The sequence below is a fragment of the Tachypleus tridentatus genome, chromosome 9 (genome assembly GCF_004210375.1).
Source record: "Tachypleus tridentatus isolate NWPU-2018 chromosome 9, ASM421037v1, whole genome shotgun sequence".
NCBI classification, from domain to species: domain Eukaryota; kingdom Metazoa; phylum Arthropoda; class Merostomata; order Xiphosura; family Limulidae; genus Tachypleus; species Tachypleus tridentatus.
In genome coordinates, this window is record NC_134833.1 from 115,465,318 (window position 1) to 115,492,029 (window position 26,712).

General features: G+C 32.5%; 1 protein-coding gene across 1 annotated transcript in view; it reads right to left on the reverse strand.

Moving 5' to 3' along the window:
- Syt14 (Synaptotagmin 14) overlaps positions 1–26,712 on the reverse strand; it is a 57,534-nt gene that overhangs the window by 12,015 nt on the left and 18,807 nt on the right. Inside the window, exons 3-8 of the mRNA XM_076456664.1 lie at positions 19,524–19,697; positions 16,651–16,916; positions 13,450–13,635; positions 6,470–6,578; positions 5,613–5,770; positions 5,114–5,303 (exon numbers count right to left, since the gene is read on the reverse strand). Of these exons, the coding sequence (XP_076312779.1) occupies positions 5,114–5,303; positions 5,613–5,770; positions 6,470–6,578; positions 13,450–13,635; positions 16,651–16,916; positions 19,524–19,697 (1,083 nt within the window). The remainder of the gene's footprint in view (positions 1–5,113; positions 5,304–5,612; positions 5,771–6,469; positions 6,579–13,449; positions 13,636–16,650; positions 16,917–19,523; positions 19,698–26,712) is intronic.

A 26,712-nucleotide genomic window follows, 5' to 3' on the forward strand; every position in this document is an offset into this window, starting at 1 on the left:
CCTGCCTCACATCCAAATGCCAGAAGTCCCATCATCATCTAGAGATGTACATCAATCAGAAAGTGAAACAGTGAAGAGGAAGATCCAGTTTGAAAGCTGGTAAGGGTACACCAGAAGTAGTATGTATACAGTCAGTCACCACAACAATTCCTCAAAGAGATGTTCATAAATGAAGACAATAGAACCCAAGAAAGAAATTCTTGCATGCCTTAAACAAATGGGATGTTCCACGGAAGCCAGAGGCCCCAGAAATGTAAGAACCTCTTGTGCAAGAAGAGAATAAGAAGCAGAAATCCTGGTGACTAGATATGCCATAACTCACAGGGAAATAAGAGAAGGGTGAATTTGACTGAGACAAGAGATAAAGCAAATGCCCAGAAGTACCAACAACTGAGTGGGGGTGTGAAAAACAAACAAACAAAAACTTAGAATAAGTTCCTTCCAAACCAAGTAGCCTTCCATAAAAGAAGGGAGATGAGAAAAGGAGAATCCATCAAAGAATGGGCCAACGAAAGTCAACTGTTTAAAAAAAGGAACACCAGACTCAGATTATGAATAAGACAAGCAAAGGATTTCATGATATCAATGCATATAAAAGGGTCTAAGATTAAGTCAAACTAAAGAGTAATGAATTGAAAAATGCAAAATGTTGGACAGAACATAGAATATAAATGGAAGATAGATTGACTAGGGGGAGCATATACAGAAATTCAAGGCCAGAGTGGTGTGTTGTAGTGCCTCAAACATCAGAATCCTCTCCTCCCCTTCATGGGTTGACATACATAGCAAATGTTTGGGTGGATGTTCATATCCCAGAGGAGGTAAACCAAAAATACAGAACTTTCCCTGGGACATCCCCTTACCATGTATAGGAATTCATCTCAAAGGGGGAATCTGGATGTGAGAGAGAGGTTGTAAGAGAAAGAAAAAAATGTAAATCTTAAAAACAAGCAGTAAGGAAAAAACAAGGCAAGCCCCAAGGATTATTGATCACGAAGTAAAAACTAGAAATAATGAATATAAGGAAAGGAACATACTTGAGAATACAATACAGGAAGAGATGTTAAGGTTGTTTCTTGAATGGTAATGCATTACCCAAAGCAAATCATATTAAAGTGGTAGTCCAACAACTCATTTCCAATCAAGGAACAAAATTTCAGGAGATAGGATGGGAGTAGGAGATCCAGTAAGCATGTGGTAATCCAAAACACAATGAACAATGGATGCAATCCCTTACACTTAACAAGCCTCCAATGTTACTGACACAGAACTGAGTACAAGTTAATGCCATTTAAGAATTCACTATAAATAAATGAAGGTTTTGAAACAAAAGTCAAAGAAACCAAAAAATCTCAAGAAACTGAATTCAGACAAGAAATTTAAACACATCTTTCAATATACTTCCAAGGAGAAGAATAGTTATCAAGAGTGTAAGTGCATCATCAGGGGAATTACTGTGCAAATGGAGGTTCTGTCACCTTCCTATCAATTGAGGACTTTTATCACAAGTGCAGTTCATGATAAGCATGTGAAATTAGGTAGTAGTTAACTCAAAGTTAGTGGCATGCAAGTTTCTTAGGTAGAAACAATAGAAACATGGCTAATCTGTGTGAAGAAGTTAGTTATTGTCCAAAGAATTATTGGTGTTAAAAACTTCTTAATTGTTGTCATACTTTACAGCCTACAGAACCATGCAAGTATAAATATTAATTAGCTATTAGTTTTCTAATTAGCAACTAACTGCTAATTAGCCTTAGGTGATTATATAAGTTACAAAGTATCAAGATGATTGACATCTGATCAAGACAACCTAACAGTGACTTTAAGTTGGTGTGCTATTCTTGCATTGAAATTTATTTTAGCACAAATACTTTTAAAATGAAATTAAAAATTAGTGTTTATTTTACTTTCCAGTGATGTTTTGTCAAACAAGGTAACTAAGGCAAGACTACAGAAAGGTATTGGATGGATGGCCAGATTAATTTTTCTTCCCATAAATACGGTTTATCTTTTTAATGTAACTTTCATTAATGGTATTGATAAGAATATTTGATATGTATTTTTTTAAACAAAATATTCGTATGATAAATTTTTTGTACTTTAAATACAATATATCCATTAATGATTAATCAAATATCCTTTAGCCAAATTTTGAAATATATTAATGGGTTTATTATTAAAAAATATTGTGAAAACAAGGGATCTCAATGAAACAATGCAAGAGCATAAGAATTAGAATTATATTTAATTAGCTATACTTATTACTGGATTGATTTTTAGTTTCAACCGAAATAGGTGTCTTGTTTGGATTGGAAGCTAATATTAAAATTTACTAATCCATTGAAAATAATTTAAAATGAAATCCATAACAGAAAAAACACCATTTCCAAACAATAAATGTTTACAATCACATACGTATAAGTAAATTAATTAATAAACAGATTACACACCTTGTATTCAATAATATTATGAGAAAATATGTAAAGAAAAGCACTTTTGTTATGGTGAGAAAATTTAAGTACTTTGAAAGACACAAAGTAATCAGTTTATTACAGAGCATAATTTTACAATACTGAATACGTTATTCAAACATTTTTGTAGTTTTCCTCAAATCTACTAAGCTCTCTTTACTATAACCATGGACATTCTACTAAGCTCCATTAGCTAAAACATGAATATATAAGACAATATTAATAATCCTTGATGCAAGTATGTTTTCTCTATCTGATATGCCAACACTGAAAATCACACATGGTGTGCACAGACGTAGATAACCTTTTGTTCTCTCGGGAGTTGTATAATATTGAAATCAACAAAAATTCATCTATACACAGAAAATGCTTCCAAAACACACATTTTGTAAATTCTAAGAAAGATACTTTTACAAGCTAAAATATCTGAATACATTAATAAAATTCTTTTATTTATTATCATAAGGTAACAAATAATGATAAAATATTTTAATACACCAACATTAGTCATATATGTTATACGTGTATTTAAACACATGCAAATTCTCTCATAACCCTGTTTCACACATTTAGAGTTTTTGGTATCACTAAAATATACTATACTATTTTATACTGTTATATTTTCTGGAATACAAGTTACATGCATTCATGTCATATTCAGCAGCAAAAACCACTAATAATTCTAATCTAGTGTGTTCAGTACACATTTATAAACCTGCTAGTAAAAAGTTTAAACATCTGCATATACTTACGAATGTAGATGTACTACCATGAACTTGACAAAAACTTAAGAAAAATCATGTATAATTAACTATATTATGTGCAATAACATGTATATTTTCATACTGTAAATACATCAAGAAACTTTAAATTATTGTTTAATTCACTGCTTATCAATTGATAAGAAGCTTCAATATTTGATGTAAAATCACAATAAGTTAAATGAATACAGCATACATGAAATAATAATTTAAAATTTAATGCATCTAATAGTTTATCTGTTGTTAAACATATGGTTATAAAATGAGCTATTTGTACTTGGCCCACCACAGGTTTTGAATTCTAATTCTTAATGCCATAAGCCCTCTGACTTAATGCTGAGCTACTGGGGAGCCTAACAGTTTGAAACATCATGTAGTTATATGATTGACTTTATAAGATTCATGGTACAAATTAAAATAAATATTTAAAGTTAAATATTAATTTAGGTTTCCCCTCTTAAAAAAACAGTTGCTTTTTATTGTATAATCACAATAATGTTTCAGATTTGCCATATTGTAGCAGTTTCTTCTTTGGTATAACTTCTCAAAATATGTTTACAACTAAATCTATAGTAACCTTAGTTTATCTCTTCCAATACTGAAGAATAATTAGAAAGAAATCTTGTCGTATTCTATCAGGTTGTTTCTTCCTCTGATTATCAAAGCATCTGCTTCAAGTGAATAAAATACACAACAAAAAATTGCATTCTCTCACAGAAATAAAATTTTTCTCATTATAATTCATAAAGTATACAACTTTGTTAGAAATATTTAAGATACAGCAAGTCCTAACAATAAGTTACTGCATAGATTGTTGATGAATTAGGGAACATTACATACTGTAGAGATGAAAACAAAAAATCAAAACTTTTAAACGAAGCACAAAGTGAAAGGTAGCCTTTGTAGAACTGAACAATTGTTATCACTCTGCAGTGTCATCTAGCTACACCATAATGGTTTGTGCTTGTGAATCAAGTTCCCTATATATATAGTATTATTTAGTCACACTTTTCAGAAACACATCTATGACAAAGTCAGGAATTCTTGAATAAACAATATTCCATTAAAATCAGATCACAGACAGCATAACTTTGTTAGACATCATTATTTGTTTCAGTGAAACCACATGAAAACATACTTAATACACAAGTTATGAGGATTATTTCCTTAAACATTCTACAGATAACTCAACAGCACAAGTGTTGCATCCCTTAAAAAGTCACACAAATTACTAAAAATGAGCTACAACTATTCTTATGGACATATTTTTAAAATACTTTAAAAATTTTTTTGTTTATAACACTTAAGTTATAACATATATTAATATAACCCATTTAACTGAACAATTTAACATGCAAACAGTTCTTAAAGCTTCTACAAATAATTTTCTGTAAAGTATTTGAAATACCTGAAAGTGTTATGCAAAAACTTAACTGAGCCACAATCAGAAAATCTCAATATATCACTTATATCACATAATTTGTTACTTTAATGAACATACATCCTCTATTTTGGTGTAAGTTATACAAAAATGTATTCCAAAACCTAATTTTCTATTACCAATAAGTTTAATAACAGTTCTATAAATTATTTCTTTCCAAAAACAAGATATTGAATGCTTTTACTTTTGATACTGAGAGGCTTTCTTATGAGAACAAAACACAAATTATTGAAACTTTGACTGCAACAAGGCACAATCTTCACATAGCTACTTCAAAACTAGAATCAATATTACTGCATAGCTAAACATAAAACTTCTGACAATTTCACTGTAAAAAATTCATTTGTTTAACACACTTTCTATTAATATTTTCAAGAAGGTTTTCTTTATGCAAATCTTTAAAAGAAAAATTCCATCTACAGAGAGACAGATAGTCTTACCTGGAGCTCTGTTCATGGCTATGTTACGAAAGTGACTGCCCTTCAAAACTTCTACTGCTAGACGGCCAGTAGTTCCATTGTAAGCTAGTCCAAGCAGAAGCTCTGGGAGCCCACCATGCTGCATAGATTGTGTAGAGCTGGCACTGTCACTGCGAGCTAGGCTAGAAACATCAGCTTTGGAATCAGCATGCTGTGGATAAGATAGGGTATTTATTGTGATAACAAATGACAAACTGGTAAACAAACTGTGTCAATATTCAAAATACATTGCTCTTTAATAATCTTTTAATAACTCTTAAATGAAACACAGTTTGAGCCTAGTGTGTGCGTGTGTGCATTGGACATTGATTCATGATTGATTAAGAAAAATGTCTGAATATGCCAAATTAGAATAAAATGGACCACAAAATAGGAGGTAGGCAGGTTGTTTTTCTTCTCTTGTAGTAAGTTTAAATAATATATTATAATTGTAGAGCAGGTAATTATGCCACTAACTTACTGCTAAGTTGGCTCTAGGCTCCAAATTCAACCACACTGTACATTCTTCGTCCAGCTGTAGAGAAGAAAAAGCAAGCACAGTTTCACCAATTAAATGTTCTCGCCTCATACGTTCACAGCCAAGCAGACGAAAACGTATTCCCATAGTGTCTAAATCCTCTGTGAACAAGATAAAAAAAAATTATAAATATATATATTCTTTACATAAAGAGAAATGAAAGTAATTGATTGAGCTAAAATTATGTAAGAACTTAATTTCTTACATAAAAATTAATCACACAATTACTATTACTGCACACATAGTTACTAAACCAAGTCTACTTATACAGTAGCCAAGTATAACCATAGACATTTACGACTGATTCAGTAAAAATGTTTTTAACCATCATGTCTGTTTCATCAATAAGTTAACTAGGTGCTGCCTTCTCAGAATTTCAAAACATTGTTTTCTTTCAACAAGCTCTTTTGGTGGTTTCATAGTCTTATCTACAAATTTAGAAAATTCTTCTCATCTCAGGTACTTATAATAAGCCAGTGTTAAGTAGCATATAGTAGCATATACTACAAACAGTCAATTTATCTTTTAACTTGGCATTTCTGGAACTATTTTATGAAAATATCAATTTATTTTGTCATTAATAAGCATTGTTTTACTTCTTGGTTCAATACATACACTATTGCAGAAGCATTAATGAAATTACTTGAAACTATATGAAACCGGCAGAAGTACTACTCACAATCTAACAGAATAACAAAAAACTGGTCTTTATAGTTACAGAGTCTATATAAAAAGAAAATAAAAAGTAAATTTCTAGGTATTTCAATGTTATAGAATTTGTTTTCTTTATAAATACTTACCCAAGTTAATACGATTGAATGTGTAGGTTTCTCCAAAGTATGTTTCAGTAATGTGGATTACTCTAGACTTGTGCTTTTGTTTCTTATGGGGAAGGAGCACTAGTCTAAGCTGTAATAGTCCACAGTGGAAGAGTTTTAGGTAATGACACAAAAACATGATAATGCATTCACACTAATTTATTTTCCATTGAATAAATCATTTATTGGAAAAAGAGTTCATCAACAAGCTAAAAAATGTTTAACTTAACATTTTCCTTACCTGAAAATGTATTTCAGATTAATACTGACCTCTCTGCACCACTAAGAGCTATTACCTTTCACTCAACAACCATGGAATTTCCTGCATATGTCAATGCATTATGTCAGCCTATAACCTCCATATACTATAATCCAAGTGATTACCAGCACATGATCATAGGCTATTTCATAATAAGGCAAATGAAATACACCAGAAATGGGGAAGAAGAATGGGAAGGTGGCGCAGAGAGGTTAGTATCTATCCAAGATACATTTTCAGAACCCTACATAGAAATGGTGGAAGATCCAGTGCAGACCAGTTGTAAGAATGAGCTAACATTCTGAAAAAAGTGACAGAAAAAGAAAAGCCTATGAGGCATGACTACCACAAGGCTGGGGGTCACCTAGTGGAGCAGCACCCAGCAGAAGACCACATGTTTATTCATCGATATATTTCATGTATGCTGCAGAGATTTAACATAAAAGATATCAGGTATATCCAGTGTCAGTGGTAATATAATCACCAAGATGGGTGGAATGTCAGTTTGGTGAAATATGAACATTTTGAAGGTGATATTTTAGCTCTTAGTGTTGCAGAGGTAAATAGCATTTCTGAAATTAACATTAACATTTTCTTTACTTAAAAATATATTTCAGACGTCTACCTCTCTGTACCAATTCTCACCCTTCCTACCCAATTCCAGTGCATGTTTTGGGACTCATTAAGAATGAGCCTGCAATCATGTGTTAGTACTTATGGAAATTACAGTGCATGGAGGTCATGTAAGCCTAGTATTATTGAAGGACTAAGCATTACAACAATTACATTATAGGCTGGCATAATACACAGAACCATGTAGAGATGAGAGTTTGTTCACAGTTTGCGAAATGCAAATGAAATTCTACAGCAGATAGGTACAAGGTAATAGCTCTTAGTGATATGAATAGGGAGAAAGCATTCCTTAAAAAAAAAAAAGTTACAACTCAAAACCAAACACCATAGTTGACATGTAATGAAAGTCAGAAATAAATTTTTAAAGTTTTTTGTTTTGTTTTTCAATATACACCACAGTTAATATAGATATTCATCATAAGATACTTCATAATACAAAGGGAAAATACAGAAGAACACACATTATGTGAACTCACCTGAGTAATAAATTAATTTCAAATCAGATGAACATATCCTCTAAAATACTGAAAGCTTCTCTTGTTGAGTTTGAGCTCATGCTACTAACAAAATATATAACTCAAACTTGAGTACATTTTGCACATTGTAAAGCATGCACTACTACCCATAATTCTTTACTCTATCACCTTCCACACGACTTACTGCACAACATTAAAGGACCTGACATAACCTCTGCTTTCTTGCCATAATTTAGATTTTTCGTGGACAGTTGTGCTTTCACCTTTGCTACAACATTCTTTCTGATGCACCTATATCCACACTATTGGAATTTCTAAAACTTACTAGGAGGCCTTACTTAAACAATTTGTCTTTAGCCTACATGGTAAACTTTGTCTGCCTTGGTGCTCAACATATTCAGCACACTTCTACACTCATATACTGGTATTCCTTCTAGGTATCATGATTACGTGGACACTTGATTTATGTAACAGTCAACATTTTATTTTGTTTTTAATGAAGATCAATATTATGCTCAGGCCAAATTACCTTCAAAGTCTGCAGTTCTAGATTTGTCTGCTATAGTTCTAGCTCAAATTTTGCTCATTTTATTTCTTTTTCATTTAGGAATGTCTTATTTTTTATATTAAACCTGTTTCCATCATTCCTGAATGTAATTGTGCAAGATGGTTCAGTACACAGATATTTTATTTCTTCCACCTTCTCCTAATATTTGGGTTGCAGATATTTTTAAAAACTAGCTCTGTATTGATACAGAACACATACCTATTCTACTGTACCTTCTCAAGTTTCCACTCCTTAGTTTGGTTAGTGTTTTTTTTACTTTGACTAATTTCAGTTTTCTGCCCTATATGCTATCATTTGTCTTGCATTGAGGCACTCACTTTCTGCACTATTGCAAGCTGTTGTCATTCTCCAGATTATAATTAATCCAAATCACATATCTACTTTAATGTCTTTTATTATCTACGAATGTCTCTAATTTCTTCTAACCAATAGGCTCTTATGTTCCTTTAACTCTTTTGCCCATCAGGCTGTGTATCAAGATACTTTTTTTTTTTTTAATCAGCTGACCTCAATATATAATTAACAATAATAACAATAAATAAATAAAATATTAAAATCCCTGCTGATTTGTTATTGCAGGTATTTCACTTTAATTTGTTTCCCATCAGGAGAAGCTTGCCAGCAGGAGTTGATTAGGGTTTTAACATCTTATTTTGTTTCTAGCCACTATTCCCTTTCAGAATCTTATATGAAATATTCTTTAATGCTCACTACATTTTCATGTGGCCTAGTGACATTGTAAGAAGATAAGTGTGTGTGATTTTCTTATAGCAAAGCCACATCAGGCTATCTTCTGAGCCAACCGAGGGGAACTGAACCCCTGATTTTAGCATTGTAAATCAGTAGACTTACTGCTGTACTAGCGGGGGCAAAGAGATAAGTCTTTCTGACTCACTCACTGACCCTTTCCTGCAGATGTCTCCTCCATCAAGACTTCAGATGATCATCTCAGATTTTTATCATCTGTGGACTCTTAGCCATGTGTTCTTTGGATTAATGGCATTATATTTTATATTCAACCTGAAAGTATCAAATCTTTTTTGCAAAAAAGTGACATCAGTGTTGTGTTTTATGCTTCCCCAAGGCTTTTCTTCTCATCCGTTTTGTGATGCCAAAGAAAACAAGAGATTGTAGACTAGCATTAGGTCTTCTGTATTTCATTTTTAATCTATATATTCCTACTTTCCAGGTAGAACTTATGATAATTTTGTAAAAGTTCTTTTGTCAAGGGTTTTTGATAATGCTTATTTAAATGTTCCAATTCACAAATCTCAATATCACCATTTCTCATACTGTGAAGTAGGTTATCAACTTCAGCACTATTTTTTCAAACATGATGTAAAACTATTAGCTGGTTTTCTGCACACACTCAATATTGATTATCATTATTACATGAATGATTATAGGATTCTAACTCAGTTGCTGTCTCACAATAAATTTACTTTCTCATTAGCTTCTTCTCTGGAATGGAGTGTTAATAGGACCAAGTCTCAGCTTGTGCCTCAGTAATATCTTTTTCAAGCAGAACTCTCCAGAAATTTTCCTAAATTTAGCTTTGAAATCCACAAAGGTTTAGATGTGCATACTTCTCCATCTGCCATACACAGACACACACATCCTCCCTGATTTTAGAATAACAACTTTTCTTTATGTGACAATTCCCATAGATTGTTTTTACTTGAGACCTTGCACCTCTGTCTCTGTGGAGTTTATCCTCAGAACTATTGACTGTAGGAATTTCTGCTAGTACTCTACTTTCAAGTGCATCTCGTTCACAAGTTTCCCATTGGAGGGTTCCCTTTTCTTCCACCATTTCCTGATTTGAAAGTTTTACTAGATGCTGCTTTCCAGGGTTGGTATAATGCAGTTGGAGGGAGGAATCATATTTTAGGTCTGTAGTGTTTTTAGGTATCCTATAATCATGTCATATCATCCTGTTGGAGTTTTTGGCTGTTCATCATCAATTTCAGGAGTTACTGCCCTTGTTACACCACCAATGAATGTTCTTTAGTACTCAAAAACAGAATTAAGCTATAGTGGCATTTATCAACAAGTACAGTGAAACTTAATCTCACAGCTTTTGTATGCTAGTCTCAAAATATCTGATTACATTAATATCACATCTTTCTCAGATACTATTTCATTGCTTACACCAATGGTTCTGTCATCCAGTGAAGTTGCAACAGCAAATATTCTTTTGATGCTTTACTAGTTTTCAACTCTAGACTCAGCTTCTTTAACACTAAATGCTTAGAGCCTATCTTGGGAGTTTTTTTCATTTACAACTATCCTCTTCATCTTCTTTCTTAAATTCTTTGGTACTAGCCAAGATCAGTTAATCCTACTGTCCAATTCTTCTTATTACCCCATGCTGAGCTACACCACCATAGCTTCTGCTATTATCATTTATCTCAAAAGGATTATTTTCCTGTTATATTTTGTTTTGGTACATCTTCCATGACAACGTTTGCCATTTTCAGCTTCATGGCTCAATATTATGAAGCTCTTTATAAGTGAAGCCCAACTATTGTAAGATCCCTCAATGGCTTTCCTATTTTTTTTTACCTTTATTTAAGTGTACCTCTTTCATGATCAGAGTGTATATCCTTCTATTGTAGGCTACGAAGCTACACTTTTAGCTACTTTGAGTTGCCTGTCCAGATTTTCAGGTTCTTTCCAAGTATTTTGATTTCATCTACCAAGAAAACATAGAAATTGTCTTCTTTGGGCATTTAAGTTTGTTAGACTTTGTACCCCTCAAAGGATATTTTACAGACCAGCATGTGTATGAATAAAAGTATTTTTTTTACAGTTTTACCTTCATCATATCACTGTACCTTCACTTTCAGAATTCTGTTTGCCACCTGTGATTATCTTCTAGTCTTGATGGAATCTGTACCTGTGATTGTGAATAATTTTGACTTCAAAAACAATACAAAACATGTATAGAAAATCTGTATTTATACTAACTTGTCCAGTCAGAACTCTGACATGTTTAACCTCTATGTTTGCCTTGGGCAACCCAAATATTTCTAAATTACCAAACATTCTCTATTTATTATTCTAGACGTGTGAGGTTGAAAAAATTATTTGACTACATATAAAAAAGTAAATGTGTAAAAATAAAACAAAAAACTTATGGATTCTTCTCTTGGATGCAATATATATCTGTGCATTAGTCTAGACAGAATTCTATCTTCTATGTTGGAATTTGAAGAAAGGGTTTGGCTAATGGTGGTTGATAATGTCTCAGACAGGGATCATATATATTTTTAATATTATTTTTCTATGTTCTGATGCTTCCATTGGACTGTCTTCACAATGATGAACTAGGATATGTTTGGGCCTTTCTCTGATATTCCTCAAATGATAACTGATTTGGCCAGTTAAGTAACTCACTGTCCATTTTCAATATGAATGAAGAGGGACTACTGTCTCTGGAAGTCTGCTCTTTCATAATGTCTGGGCTACACCCTCAAGAACCTTTCACTTCAGAAGAGTGACACAGAATTCCTCCAATCTGCTTATGTCATCATGTTCAGTATATCATTAAAGCCTAAATTAAGGGGCATCCTGGAAAGGAGAGGTACTCTGCTGAGAAGAATGCCTTCTTTCCAAGTACCCTTCAAGTCCAACCTTTTCATGAGGTTGATCTGCTCCACCTATTCTTGTTTGAATACAGTTCAGCAAATTATTTTCTGGCTTGAGATTATAATCAAATTATGTATGGTTAAACATTTCTAATAGTCTATATTATCATCTTCCTGCTCTATGATTTATAGTTTTCTATTTTTCACTGTTTTCACGTTCTTCAGTTCTCACCTCCTTAATATTTCTAAAATAAGTCTACCTGAATTGAATTTTAAATTTTTTGAATTAAAATGAATGTAAAACAGGTATTTAACACTTGAATCTTCTTGCATCTCTCCACAATCCAATTTTCAACATGACTAACTTTCAATTAAATCTAAATTATGGTGAAGAAAGCACAGCTTTTTCCAAAATCCACGTGGAAGGTGGAAAACTGGAGAATTATGGGTAAGCGATGCATAAAAGATATTCAGAAATTTTAAGCTGCAAGGTTTATTGACAGCAAGAGTTTAAACTCAACAAGTAAAAACTTTCAAAGTTTTAAATTCATTTTAATTATAAAAATCTTAAAATGTTAGAAATAAACTAAGCATTACTACACAAAGTGATTCATACACAAGTACAGATAAAATTCCTCAAATTCTGTGTAAAATGTCAAGTGATATTCAAGCGGGTTTTAAAATACATATTACAGTATTCTTGAACTCAAGAATTATATTGAGTGCATACAAAAAATCTTTATGAAAAACACATTGTTGATTACTACATAATATTATATTTTCAAAAACAAAGAAGGTAGCTGTGTTTAACTTTTCTTTTTGCATGATACTTATGCTTTGTACACAATTAGTAATGTATGCTCCAATCATAAATATACCTGCGTTGGTCCCCCAGAAACTAGCAGTTCTGAAACTCTCCAACACAAATCCATTTTCATCTTAAAACTATCAAAAAAATAGGAAACCTTAATTATACAGATTGATGTGTGCTCATTATAGATGTAATTTATATCATCTTTTATAGATTTATTCAAATAATTAGTTCTAATCATCCCATTTTTAATCATTATTACCTTAATTCATAGCTTGTGTTTTATCACCCTGTCCAAGAAAGGAAACTGTATTGGAAAAAATCCCCAATTATTCACAATACAACCATTTCCACATATGGACATAAACAAAACTTAAATGCTAGTCAGCAAATGTTTTAATTATCATACAGTTTTCTTATTACTTTGACAACAGTAAAATAAAGTTTTGTTTCAACAAATATCTCACTTAGCATTTAAATATTCTCCATGATGTTCCAATTACTAGATCTTAGACACTTTGCAGACAAAACTTCCTTCTTTATAAGCATAACTTTGCTTAATTATAACAACTTCAGGAATATAGCTATTGTGATAAGTAAATACACAAAGTGAAAACTGCAATACCTGAAAATAGTTGGAGCCTCCACGGTCTTTGGAAGGTAGATCCTGGATTTGCAAAACATGAATAGTGATTTTTCTAGCTTCTGGTTCATAAAGGAATGATGCTTCCAACATCCCACATCGAGTAATTCTTCCACGATCTTGATCAGCAAGCACACCCTGAAGATCACTATGGTCTGAAAGCCTGTCCTAAAATATAAAAAAAATGTTGAAACAGACAGCTTAAAGAACCCAAATAGTACCTTCTTCAACAAAGATTTATACAGATTTGGAATTATACATTCTTATACAAAAAACAATAATTATAAAGTGACTTGATGAAACTTACACAAATTAAAAAGTAATCAATGGAATAATACTTAATAAAGACAACATTAACATTGTTGAAACACATCAATACAAAATACAAGAGATGTTACCACAATATAATCTTGTAACAGTTAGATTTTCAATACAAATAATAGCATTTGTATCAACATTTAAGACCTCTTGTCATGAAAAAGTTACCTCTCTAGGCTCGTGCCATATTTTTAAATATGTCCCAGAAGACACTGATTGGTAGAAATAAACTATTTCATTCTATTATTCGATTTTTTTTTTCAGTTTTGAAATCCATGAGGTATGAAAAAGATACAGCTGTATATAACAGTAATGTTTTGGAGGCTTTAGCATTTTAACCTTCTCCAGAATAAATATCACACACCTTGCTTCTTCTAATCTATTTCTACTTTCACCTCTCAGGTCACTTGTCCTTCTCATTACTCTTCTTTCTCCACTTTCAGCATCATTTCTTTGCTTCCAATTAATATGATTTGCTTATTTCAAGCATGAATCCAAAGATAAACATCTACAAACACAACAGTCTTCTTTCTTTCTGTGTTTATGTTCCTGGCAAGGCATTCTACAGACTTCACTTCCAAGTATATTTTTTCAATCAGAAGAAGCAGTTTTGTTTTAAAGTGTATTATTAAATTACAGTTACACAGTCTGATGCCTCTAATCCATTTTTCAGTTCTGATGTTTTTTGTTTTTCCCTAAATTTGGGTTGGTTAAGTTGGTGATATTATAAAAAAATCCTGCTTGATGATAAATTCATCCAGTTTAATAATTTTGAATGTTCTACCATAAACATAGTGATGAGATATAAGGGCTTACCCTGGATTAAATTTTTTTGTAGCCAGGCTATTAGCCAAATGATTTTTTTGGTAGCCAATTTTAGCCAGTGTTTTAGCCAGATAGGTTTGATCCGTATCCAACCCTCCAGCCAGTCACATACGATAAGACAGTCAAAGAATAAATGACAACTACGTTCTTATCATACATTTTATTTCAATGAATTTATCAGTTATCAAATTTATTATAAAACAACAGTTTCACAGTTACAAAGTTCAATGTTTTTCACACACAAATCATTACAATACTGACATGGGAAGACAAGTGACTAAATTAAAAGTAACTGTTATTACATGCTGCTAAACAGGGGTCTCTCTATACTTGCAAACCAGGGAGAAGTTTTGCTCTAATTTCACAAAATTATGGAAAAGTTTACAGCCAATAGCATTCTTTTCTTCTATAATATAATCTGTATAAGCTGACTTTTCCTTGAGCTTACGAAGGGTGAGGTTTGGTCTGTTTTGGGAGACCACTTCTCCCAAGTCTCTCTAGTGAAAGCCCTGCTTAATAAAATATATATCATCACTCAAACATCACCAAACTAAACTTGACAAGTTTCAGTAACATTCATGCTGAAAATCTGAACACAAATTCATGACAAAATGAAAAAATATGTACATGCCTTGAAGCATGTCATTTTGTTGTGCCTTAATACTCATTTACAACTGGTGCCTTTGTTTCAATGATTACATTATAATACATCTGTTCTTTTTTGTACTCCAGATTTTAAAGGCACGTTTAAAATAAAAATTTCCAGTGTTTGGACCATCTATTGACAGACACATGATATTTTCCAGATTTCTAGTGTTCATTGAATTCCTCAGACATGTTTTTATCAAATTCTGCTTACTAAAACCTCTCTCACAATCAGTTGTTGAAACTGGAGCTACCAGCAGTCTCTGTCAGTTCTTCACTTGCAGAAAAGGACTCTTTGTATTTTACTGCAAAATTGCAAAAACTTTTAATGTCTGTTACAGACTTGCTTCCACTTTCAAAAGTAGATCTAGCAAATTTTGAAAATTATTTCAATTCTTGTTTTGTTCCCTCGTGGCCAAAGGTTGAAAAATAATCACTGATTGTGTCAATGTCTGCTGAAATGTCTGTCTTTGAGCAGTGGGGTGAAGAAATTTGTGAGGGAAGTCAAAATAGCTGCATCATCATTATCTGAAAACCTGTCATTCAGACTTCTTATCATATTTTCTGTGAACTTATCACATATGTTTTCTGCCTCAGACCTTTGAACTGCACTGTCCCTTATGGTATGCCCACCAAACTGAAAAGTGTACAGTCCATCTGAATCTAACTGAGGCTCAGCTGGCACCTCATTCAGAAATTTTGACAGCATTTCACCAGATTTGTTTTGTTTCATTTCCTCCAGACATGCAATAATTGAAGCAAGCAGTGGGTGAACTTCAGAGAAATTCTGAAGGGAATTAGTTACATCTTTTAGTTTGATTTTCTGTAACTGAGAAAAGATGAAATTAAGAACTTTTTTTTATTTGTATAAATGTATTCCATTTGTCTTCTTGTTGGTTTTATAAACCTTATAATTAAACAAAGATATAATTTTTCCAACCACATATCACATATTTTACATAAAAGATAACATTCCAATTTTGAAGAACTGTTAATTAAACATGAGGTTCAGAAAAACAAAAATATTTAAATAGAAATTTTGTGACAAAATCAGTTATATCATCCATAATTGTATAATCTATTTAAATTACCATGACAGTATAAAACATTATTGACACATACACACACATATGCACAAGTATAAATAAAAATAACTTCTAAATTTGCTAAAAGTTTCCAGGAATCCCACTGATCTAACAACAAACACAAACTACAAGTGTAATGAAGAAAGGTTGTACAACATAATACGTCTATCCTTTCACATTTTTATCACCCACATCTTGACACGAGACATTTCACTCAAGAGTAAATTACTTCTAAGTTCACTTAAAGCACATCATCTACATCAGTAAGTAGACTTATTCTAAATAAAAAAATTATCTTAAAAAAACTCACTTCTTGGTTAAGCAAAGGATCTTCAGCTGTGGATATTGCCTGACTAGATGTACCTGGTGATCCTTCACATTTCTGGAAGGCATTGTTTTCAAAGTGAAACTGATGTGAACCATTTACTGGTGCAGTTGCATCTTCAGAGCACTGCTCTGTTGTCTCCTCTGTCCCAGAAGAACCATTCACAAGCTTCTCATGTTGTACCTTGTCCACCAAAAGAATAAAATCCTTATTCTCACTACCAGCTGACTCTTCTTCCATGACATTTGGTTCTATTTGGTGAAAAAAAATTTAATCAAATATTATCACCAATTTTCTACTACATCAATGAAGCACAAGTTATTCCTAAATCTCCTTTTGTACATTACTACTTTCATGAAGGCAAAATTCATTCTAGAAAACTAAATATTCCAGTAAATTTCTTGTTATTCTCCACTTCATATAATAAAGATATCTTTCAAGCTTAGTTATACTGTTGTTAATAGCCATGTAAACACTATCATGTTAGCCTGCATATGGTGACAATATGTTTCTGTCACTGCTAGTATGTCTTGGAATGATCTGTTATGCAGTGAAGCGTTTTTGTAACTATTATATTTAAGGAAAGTTTTTCCTGAAAGTAGAATTGTTGATATTTCTAAAATAAATATACCAGTAAGGAAGTGTGCCAGACATTCTAACAAATTAATTTGATAACATTAAGTTAGACAATCATTACAACTTAAATGACGTATTACACATACAGTACTATAATTTGGGAAAACTGATATCTGTTCATCAGACTTTCTCTTAGTGGAGCCAATTTTTTTTCTCATAGGATATAATTATTTAATTGGTGAAAAATGTACATTCCTGAAAGTGCATATATTGAAAATGTGGTTTAAAAGGAAATTTTGTATACATAAACAATGTTTGCAGTATAATTTTGACAACCTTTAGTCTTAAAGAATGGTTTCAAATACCACATTCTACTAGTATAATACCAACATTCAGGAGAACAGATATCTGTCCATTGATTGCATGCATATAAATATAAAGAATAGAAAATGAAATACATAAACAGCAGATGTGTATATGTGTAAAGCCTGAGAAAAGCAACTCCTAAGAATGCATGTTAATATCTGTTTGTATGTATTGTTAACATTTAATAAAAAACCCTTTTTCTACTCCAAACTGTTTAAATCATAATTTTCATACAAGGCTGTAGCAACAAAATTTCTAAACCATTAACTGTGGATGCTCTTTTCTTTTCTTTTTCTTTTACAAAATTTTACAAAATGTTCACAAGTCTTACACTGTATATGGCACATTCATATTCAACTGTGAACAGCAGATTGTACCCTATATGGTGAATCAGTTATCTATGAATTAATTACCATTTTTAGGCTATAAACTGCAAGTTTAATAGTCAATGACTAGCTGCTCTTAATCTTCCTGTAATTTTAGTCAACAAAGCATTAAAGGCCAGTTTTCAGCATACTGTTTATGTTAATAAAGCATCCGTTACACTTTTATAGTTTTAAAGAAAAATTTAAATCGATCATGTGCATTTGAACTCTTTTACATTAGTTTTGATGCATTTGCTGTGCAATTTTTCTAACATTTTCTTTAGAAATTCCATTGTTTGTTTAATTCTGAGAATTATGTTAACTAGTACAAAAGCATGTTGATTACTAATTCAAACTTTTAAAGAACATGTATCATAAAGTTATTCTGCTGTTAACAAATAAACAAACAAGGATAACTAATTAAAAATTGTGAAGAAGGGAGTAAATACTTACAGTATCAACACAACAAGAGATGGTGTTTAGATTTAAAATAACTTTTAACAAAGCACATGTATTAGTGGCCAAACATTTGGTCACATTTTAAAATCTTCTACAAGTTAGGATGTGTAATTCTTCCTGTTCAGAAGAATATTGCAGCCTACTTTTGTACATTATTGGAAAGTACTATAGTATTCTTTTTTTTTTAATAAAAGGAGACTGTTATAGTTAATACTGCTTTCTTTAGAAGGTGTAAATTTTTTTAAACCTTCTAACATTTTCTGACCCATAATTTTTTGTGTTACTGTTTATGTTGATAAAACAATTGAGTTGTGAAAACAAACAGAACAACTTAAGTGCATCATTTAAAGAAAAGCTATAACACCTTCAAATGTTTGTCAAATAATATTTTGAAAAATGCAATAAATAATGTATTTTTATATTTAAATTTACTTATAAATAGCAAGATAAAAACACAAAATGATAAACATATTTATTATCCATTTTAAGTTATGTGGCAAAAAACCCCAAGTGACAAAAAATGTTTACTAAGCTGGTCAAATGTTTAAATTATCAACATTTTTTTTTTCCAGATATAAACCATAAACTTGTACAGACATAATTCCTATTTAAATAACTAACAATAAGTTTACATAATTTAACATAACAATGCATGCTCATTCTATTGTTCAATTACGTTTTTAATAAACTTCTCTATCTAAAATATTCTTTCTCAAAGAACTGATATTCTACTATCATAAACAAATTGATGTAGCAAGAATTACACTAACCTATCCTCATGTTCTGATAAAGCTACCACACTGACAATTAAATAAAAATATTAATAAAACAATGATCAAAACTAATTGCATTAAAATTAGAGGTAAAAAACAACATTATTTGACTTCATGATAAATAAATTTGTACACACACACACACACAAATAAAACAGAAGCATTATTAAACTACACTTTTTCAGGTAAGCATGTTTTTTTTTGTTGTTTTTTTTTATACAGGAATGGAAATAAGCCTTAATAAAAACTAGGTTTATTTACATTTAAATTCTCATATGTAAACTGTACTTCCAATGCTATTTCTGAAATATGAGCATACCATTTCTCTCCCACAAGTGTGAGAACTTATCAGATTTCTTAGCCTCATCAATGCCATGACTGCTAGTAGCTCTCCGAGGTCCACTTTGAAAACTAGCTGATTTTTGTAATCTCTGCAATACTTCATCCTCACTGTCTGTTGATGAATAACCATCACTATAGGCAAATGCTGAGCCTAGAAACACACAAGATCAATTAATTGAAAGAATGTTTAATATCTTATTCTTGTTTTACTGTTATCTTTGATCATATATTATAATTAAATTGGCTTTTAAATAAATGTACCAAACAAAATATGTATTAAACATTCTAATGAAAGTGGTTTGAAGATATTCAGTTATTACAGTTTAAATGCTCTAATGCGTAACAGAATAATTAATTACATTAGTTACTATTATTTTTCAAAGGAGATACTTTAAATAGCAGACTAAATTAATGCCAAGAACTACAGTATTTTGTAATCATTAATTAACATTAAAGCTGTTGTAAACCTATTCCTTATAAATAGGAAAAATCTTAGTCACTGCTCAATTTTTAATAATTTGATTGTTACATTGTATGTATGATGGATTATCATCTACTGAATATTTTGTACAATTATACTGTGAAAATAAGCAATTTCACAAGCAGAAAAGCATACAGCAATCAAATTTTGCATTGAATTTCTCAAAGTAAGAATAAATTAAAAAAATTTTTTTTTCGAACATCATATCTTTTTCACTGTACGTAAAACTATTACCTAATACAATTAATGTTTTCATTGTATCCTATTCCACAAAAATGTCTTTTAGTTACCAAGAAATTAAGTTAACTTTTGAAAACACTGTATTATTATATTGTAAACATGTTGTAGATAAGTCTCTCCTTCTTCATCAAAAACTTCACAAATTTAAAAAAATGGTCCTAAAATACAAGAAATATTACCTTTAGCCTTGTGTGTGTGTGTGTATATGTAAAAAGAGAGAGTGAGAGAGAACAGAACATATTTGCATTAGATATTTCAGTGTCAATTTATCTTTTTCACTTTGTTTCTTTAGGAGTTCCCTTTGACTGTGTCAACAGTTTTCCTCCCATTTCATTTTTACTGAGCTTTCTTGGTTTTGTTGCATCACCATCCTAGTTTTTCTCTCTCTTGCTAAGCAATGTTTTCTTCTTTACAAGGTTTGTTTATTATTTTTAATTTTATTCACAACTGTAGTTTATAATTTATTTCACAGGTAGCATTAGAAGTGTTCAACTGAAAGAAAAAACCTAGATAGCTTGATGCTGTAAACTTCTAATTTGAGTGTTAATCTACATCTCAGATCCCTAATTTATTATAGAAAAGGTATTGAAAGAGCTTACTGTAAATATAATAGTTTAAACACCAAAAAACCACCACCACTGACCTACTCTGATATCCAATCTTCGAAACCTAATTTTAACAAATATTAGTTTAAAATATCAGGGCATTCATGTTTTTCTGAATGTTAAAAGACCTTTCTCTTAAACTCACTTAAATTTACTGTCTCCACAACATCAGAAGTCAATCCATTCCAATGGCCAACTACACTGTTAGAAAAATAAAACCATCTCAGCTGAAGATGACTCCAACCCTGCCAAAATTTATACTCATGTCACCTAGTCCTAATATTATTGCCATTAAGTATTAAAAAAGACTATGCATTAATACTATCACTACCCTTTAGAATCTTAAACACCTCAATCAGATCCTCTCTTGCTCTTCTTTTTCCAAGAGAAAATTTCTGAGATATTAAACTTTCCTCATATGACAAACCTTCCATCACAAGCACTACTCTAGTAGCACTCCTCTGAACCCTTTCCAGCAATACAATGTCCTTCCTAAGGTGAGGAGTCTAAAAATGAACACAATACAACAAATTTGGCCTAACCAGTGACCTATATAATGATGTTATAATCTCTTTTAACTGCTATTCAGTATGGCTAGAGAAAGAACCTAAAACCTATTTGCCCTACCACTAGCAACAGCACACTACTTTGATGGCTTAAAACACTGATCATCCATCACACCAACATCCCTTTCTTCTATGACAATGTTAAGGTTATTTCCATTGAAATCATACTTATAGTTCAAATCAAGATAACCCATGTGCACTACCTTGCATTTGTTATAATTAAAATACATTTACCACATATTTGTCTAACTCACTAAATAATCTAAATCCTTTAGTAAATCAACAGCATCACATTCACAGCCAGCAACATCCAAGATCTTTATCATCAGCAAATTTAATTCCTTCACCTATGTCATTGATGTAAATGAAAAAAAGCAAAGGTCCTAAGAATGAGCCCTGAGGTACCCCACTTATAACATTAATCCAGTTTGACTGAACTCCATTTGTACCAACCCTTTGCTTTCTTCTATCCAGCCATTCTGCTATCTAATTTGCTAACTTATCTTGCACCTATAGATATAATTTTTTTACAAGCCTTTTATGTGGCACCTTGTCAAATCCTTTTTGAAAATCCAGATATACCAAATCTACACCCTTATCTTCCTTCACATAAATAGTAATCTTTTCAAAGAATGTCAAAAGTTATAATTTTCCTAAATGGAAATGTATTTTGACAGGTACTTCTCTCAACTCACAATATTAGCTTTTATCACTTTGTGCTGTCCTCTATATACAAACGTTTTTTAATGCATACCATAAGCTTTCAACCCTCCCTCTGTCTGACCGAAAGTTCCAACACATCTTCCATGTAAATCAACCTCTCTACCAATAGAAGAGCTCTACAATCATATGGTGCACGTGACTCTTTCTATATACATTGTACAACTACAAAACTTTCATTTTGAAGCACCAGAAGATAGTGGGGAGGAAGGGTGGAAAAATGTAAGAGATGAAAATATACATCTGACATATATTTTCATTTAGGAAAATTATAACTTCCAATATGAAAATCAGAAATGGCAGAACAAGAAGAGAGCACACCCATGTGGGACAGGATGGTGCAACAAGGACAAACAAAAAAAGAATCACTCAATCCTACAATGGAAAGTGGGTAAGAGATTATGTGCCTCAAGGTGTAAAGCGGCTAGGGCATGAGGGATTACACTTGACAAGTAAACTACACCCAAAACCTCATTTGCTAGGTTCAAACATTCTCATGAAGGTAGGATGAAAACCTATACCATCTTCACCTAAAGTTCTAGAATCCAAAAGGTTATAGTCATCTAAGTGGAACACATTAATCAGACTACAGACAGTATACCTGGTCAGGCACCACCCACCACAGCACAGGATCCAAAGTGAAACTGAAGTAGGTTCTCCTCAAAGAAAAGAAAGCATTAGCAAAGATTTACCTTATGTCACAGCCATGCTGAAGTCTGAAGAAGAACCACAGGCAGTACACAATACCCCGAGGAAGCAGGAACAGTGATATGGTGTAGGTAGTGGGAGATTAATATACATGCAAAGTCCTTCACATGTCATAAAGTAGAATCTCCTCCAATAGCCAATGGAGAGGTAAGGGAGAGGCAAAGTAATGTAGTTAATGTGAAGAAACATGAAAGTGATTATGCTAAAAAGAAGAAAAGGGGAAATAAGTCACCTGGAACCCAAATGGTCTGGCTAACTGGGAAGAGACAATGGAAAGAGAAAGGTTGCAAAGGGAGAATCAAATGGGAATGAGAACCCTGGAAGAAAGCTAAGTAAGCAACATAACAAAATGAGGGCATAAACAGATCAGGCTAGTTCATCTGTATAAGGAGGAGGGTAGAAATGAAAAATTGAAGACAGGCAGATAGAATACAGGAGATCTGAACATTACAACTCACAGAGGCTGTAGCAAGGGAAGTATAATCCAGATAAAGGATAGGGGAGAAGGAATGGTACATGGATCTGGTATTGTTGAGGGCAAAATTATCTGACCTACATCACCCACACAATGGGAAGAGTTAAAAATACACCATCACAGACAGGTGAAACACAGATCACACAGACAGAGATGAAAATGGAGGTTAGGTGAGGGCAGGAAGAACCATAATAATGTCCAAGACCAGAAGAAACAGATACCTTGGTGGCCAATGGAAAATTGCAAAAAAAAAACTGAAGGTATGATGATAATGCCAATTGAAACCCTCTCAAACAGCCATGAAAGACAATTAAAGATATAGGCAATTGTTGGGTGAGGAACCCAGAAACCCTGCATTAATGCCCATGAGCAACAAATGCTCCACTTACATTGATGGAATGCCAAGGAAGGGTACATGGAACAGGCTAAATGTGAAGCTACTCCATGAGAGAAATCAGAAAATATAGTCAAAGATCTGATAAAATCTAGGTGGAAAATAAAAGACGAATGGTGCTGGAAGGAGTGGCAGTGAGTGGGATGAAGGAGCAGGTCAGGATGAAACAGAAGAGAGGGAGAGGGACCACACGCAGTTGGAGGAACTGAAGTTTGGAAGGCCAGAAAATAGCAACCATAATGACTATACACAGAGTAAAATGAATAAAGGCCACCTAAAGAAGTAAATGGATGGGAAAGTGAACATAAAGGAATAGATGAGACCAATCATGGCTAAAGCCATTGACAGACAAGGCTGGAGGATGGGGAACTATGGACTAAAACCAAGGTACTTGGAATTGACAGCAGTGACAAAGGCATCAATAATGGGTGTACCAAGATGCATATAGAACCAAGAAAAATGGCAGGATGCAGGAAAACACCTGAGACAAACAACAGCTGTATAGGAAAGACAACTGGTCAAGAAAGGAGAGCACGCATAACACATCATAAAAAAAAAAAATGGCATGTGCGAGTCCAAAATGAAGATCCATAATACAAAAACACAGGAAAAAGGACCTTGTGCCCGCCTGGATGATTGAAAGAAGCCATCTAGCAAAAATTTTATACTGGATTATAACCTGATGAAAGATGGCAAGAAAAAACAAATAATCCAAAGCCCAATGAACAGCTAGGAGTTTGAGAGTACTGATGTGAAATCTCCTCCACAGACCATTGAGATTAAACCCCCTCAGTAATCAACCCTTTCACCCTAGCTCTAAAGGAAAGCATCTATAAACAATGGTAACTCAGGACACAGAAGAGGAAGTTGGACTCCTCCCAACAAATGGGCCATGTCCAACACCAACTAAGATCAACAAGCAAGGGGGAGGAAAGATGAATAGAAGCATCCAAGGGATCATGTTAAAAGTTTCACTGATCATGAAATGACCACCAAAACAAACATGCATATGAATCCTGCAAAGGGGTATGACAGGAGTCAGAGACAACCATTATTCCAAAAGCTATAAAACCTCAGCAGTAGAATAAAGGAGCATGTGGCAGTTTACACAGCCAGCTCTTTAAAATGAATTCCGAGAGGAAAAGGTAGAGTCTAACTGAAACAGGTGTTCAAGAAAACACTCCCATGTATAAAGTACTGAGTGATCAACCAATCAACCATCCCACCTGCACAGCTCTGAGTAGGACTAGCTGACTCCCATTCAGAAATGGTAAGAAGAAGCCAGTTGGCCATGTACATGTGGAAGCACAGTCCCTAGGATATGAATATGTCTAACATGGGGGCAAATACTTGACATAGACAGTACAGAAGCAAGACTAAAGGACAGGGCCCTATAAAGGTATATATACCAATTCATGATGGGCAAACAAGCAGCAGTAAAACCAGTATGAAGCAGGTATGGCACCTGTTGGGATAGGAGGATAAGGACTGCTTGGATAGAAACTGGCATGAGTAGGGATCCTGAGGAGGAGGAAAGAAGAGCCATGTATCATTGTAAAAAACAGCAAATAGCAGTACTGTGAAGAACTGTGACAGATAGAGCCAGAAATAGGACTCAAAGCTATACCTAGAGAATATTAGCTCTCTTGCAAGGAAAGGCAGAGACCTGTATGACAAAAGCCATCTATGACAACAAGGACAGAGCAACTGTATCAATCTTGAAATGTCATAAAAAGAGGACCACAAGAATAACTCTTAAATATGGAGAAGTGTCCATGAGAATAGTATCCTGGCCCAAAAAATTCCTAAATGGAAGTGAACCACATATGTAGGGCAGCACATGGCCATCAGTGAAAGGAAAAAGGGGAACATCTTCAGAAACCCATACCCATACAATTCCCACAAAAAACCTCAAATAGGAAAAGGAAGGCCAATGCTGGAAGATTCCTGTTTTATAATTTGAAAACACAGAAAGTATTGTAAATTTATTCTACACATTACTATAATGTCGTTACTTAATACTGCATCTAAAATCATTTACTAGTACAGCATAACAGAGAGTCTAAATAAAATTCACCCCTGTATACATTTATTTAACTGATTACTTATATTTCTCATAAATTCTAGAAACTTCCAGATCAAAGATAAAACCATTGAAAATATAAATTACTTCAGATATTTAATTTCATGAAGTACAGTAAGTTATTTTATTATTATTTTTCTACGTAGTAGAATAAATCTTATGATATGACTTACTTCTACTTAATAGCATCAGAAAGAAACCATGTAAAATACTATGAGTATCTTTTTGTAAAAAGGAGAGTAACATGTATGTAAGTGTATAAGAAGATCCCATAAATAAGATTTTTTACACAAATTAAGTGTATTTCTTTGAGGTTCAGTGTACAGAAGTTATTTTTAAACAGAGCTAACCTATACATTGAAGTAACCAATACAACCAGTGTGGTTTTTATAGTTTTCAAACACTTCATACAGATGAACATGACATAACTTAAGTCACAAACATGTAATAAAAACTTTACAAAGTTTTCATCACAGTTAAATTCTTTTATGTTACAAAAAATACTAAACCTTAAGATATAACAATCTACTACAAAAATGTGTTTACAAAAGTACATTCCTGAAACTTTTTTTGATATAATATTAGTGGTATATTAGTATGACAGATGAAATAAATGTTTCAACTACAAAATGTCTTGATTAATTGTAACTAAAATACAAAATAACTTCTTGTAACAAAGAACCAAAACAAGTAATTACAAATATGTTATTGTAATGCAAAAGGTGGCATGATATCAGTGCAATTAAACAAAAATATCAAACAACATAATTTTGGTTAAATATGCTATTAATGGGAATGTTCTTACTGGAACTCTTATCTCTGGACCTGTACATATAAGATAAGGGATAAAAATCAGGCACTGTTTTGACAGCAAAAAGTGTTGTCTTATATAAT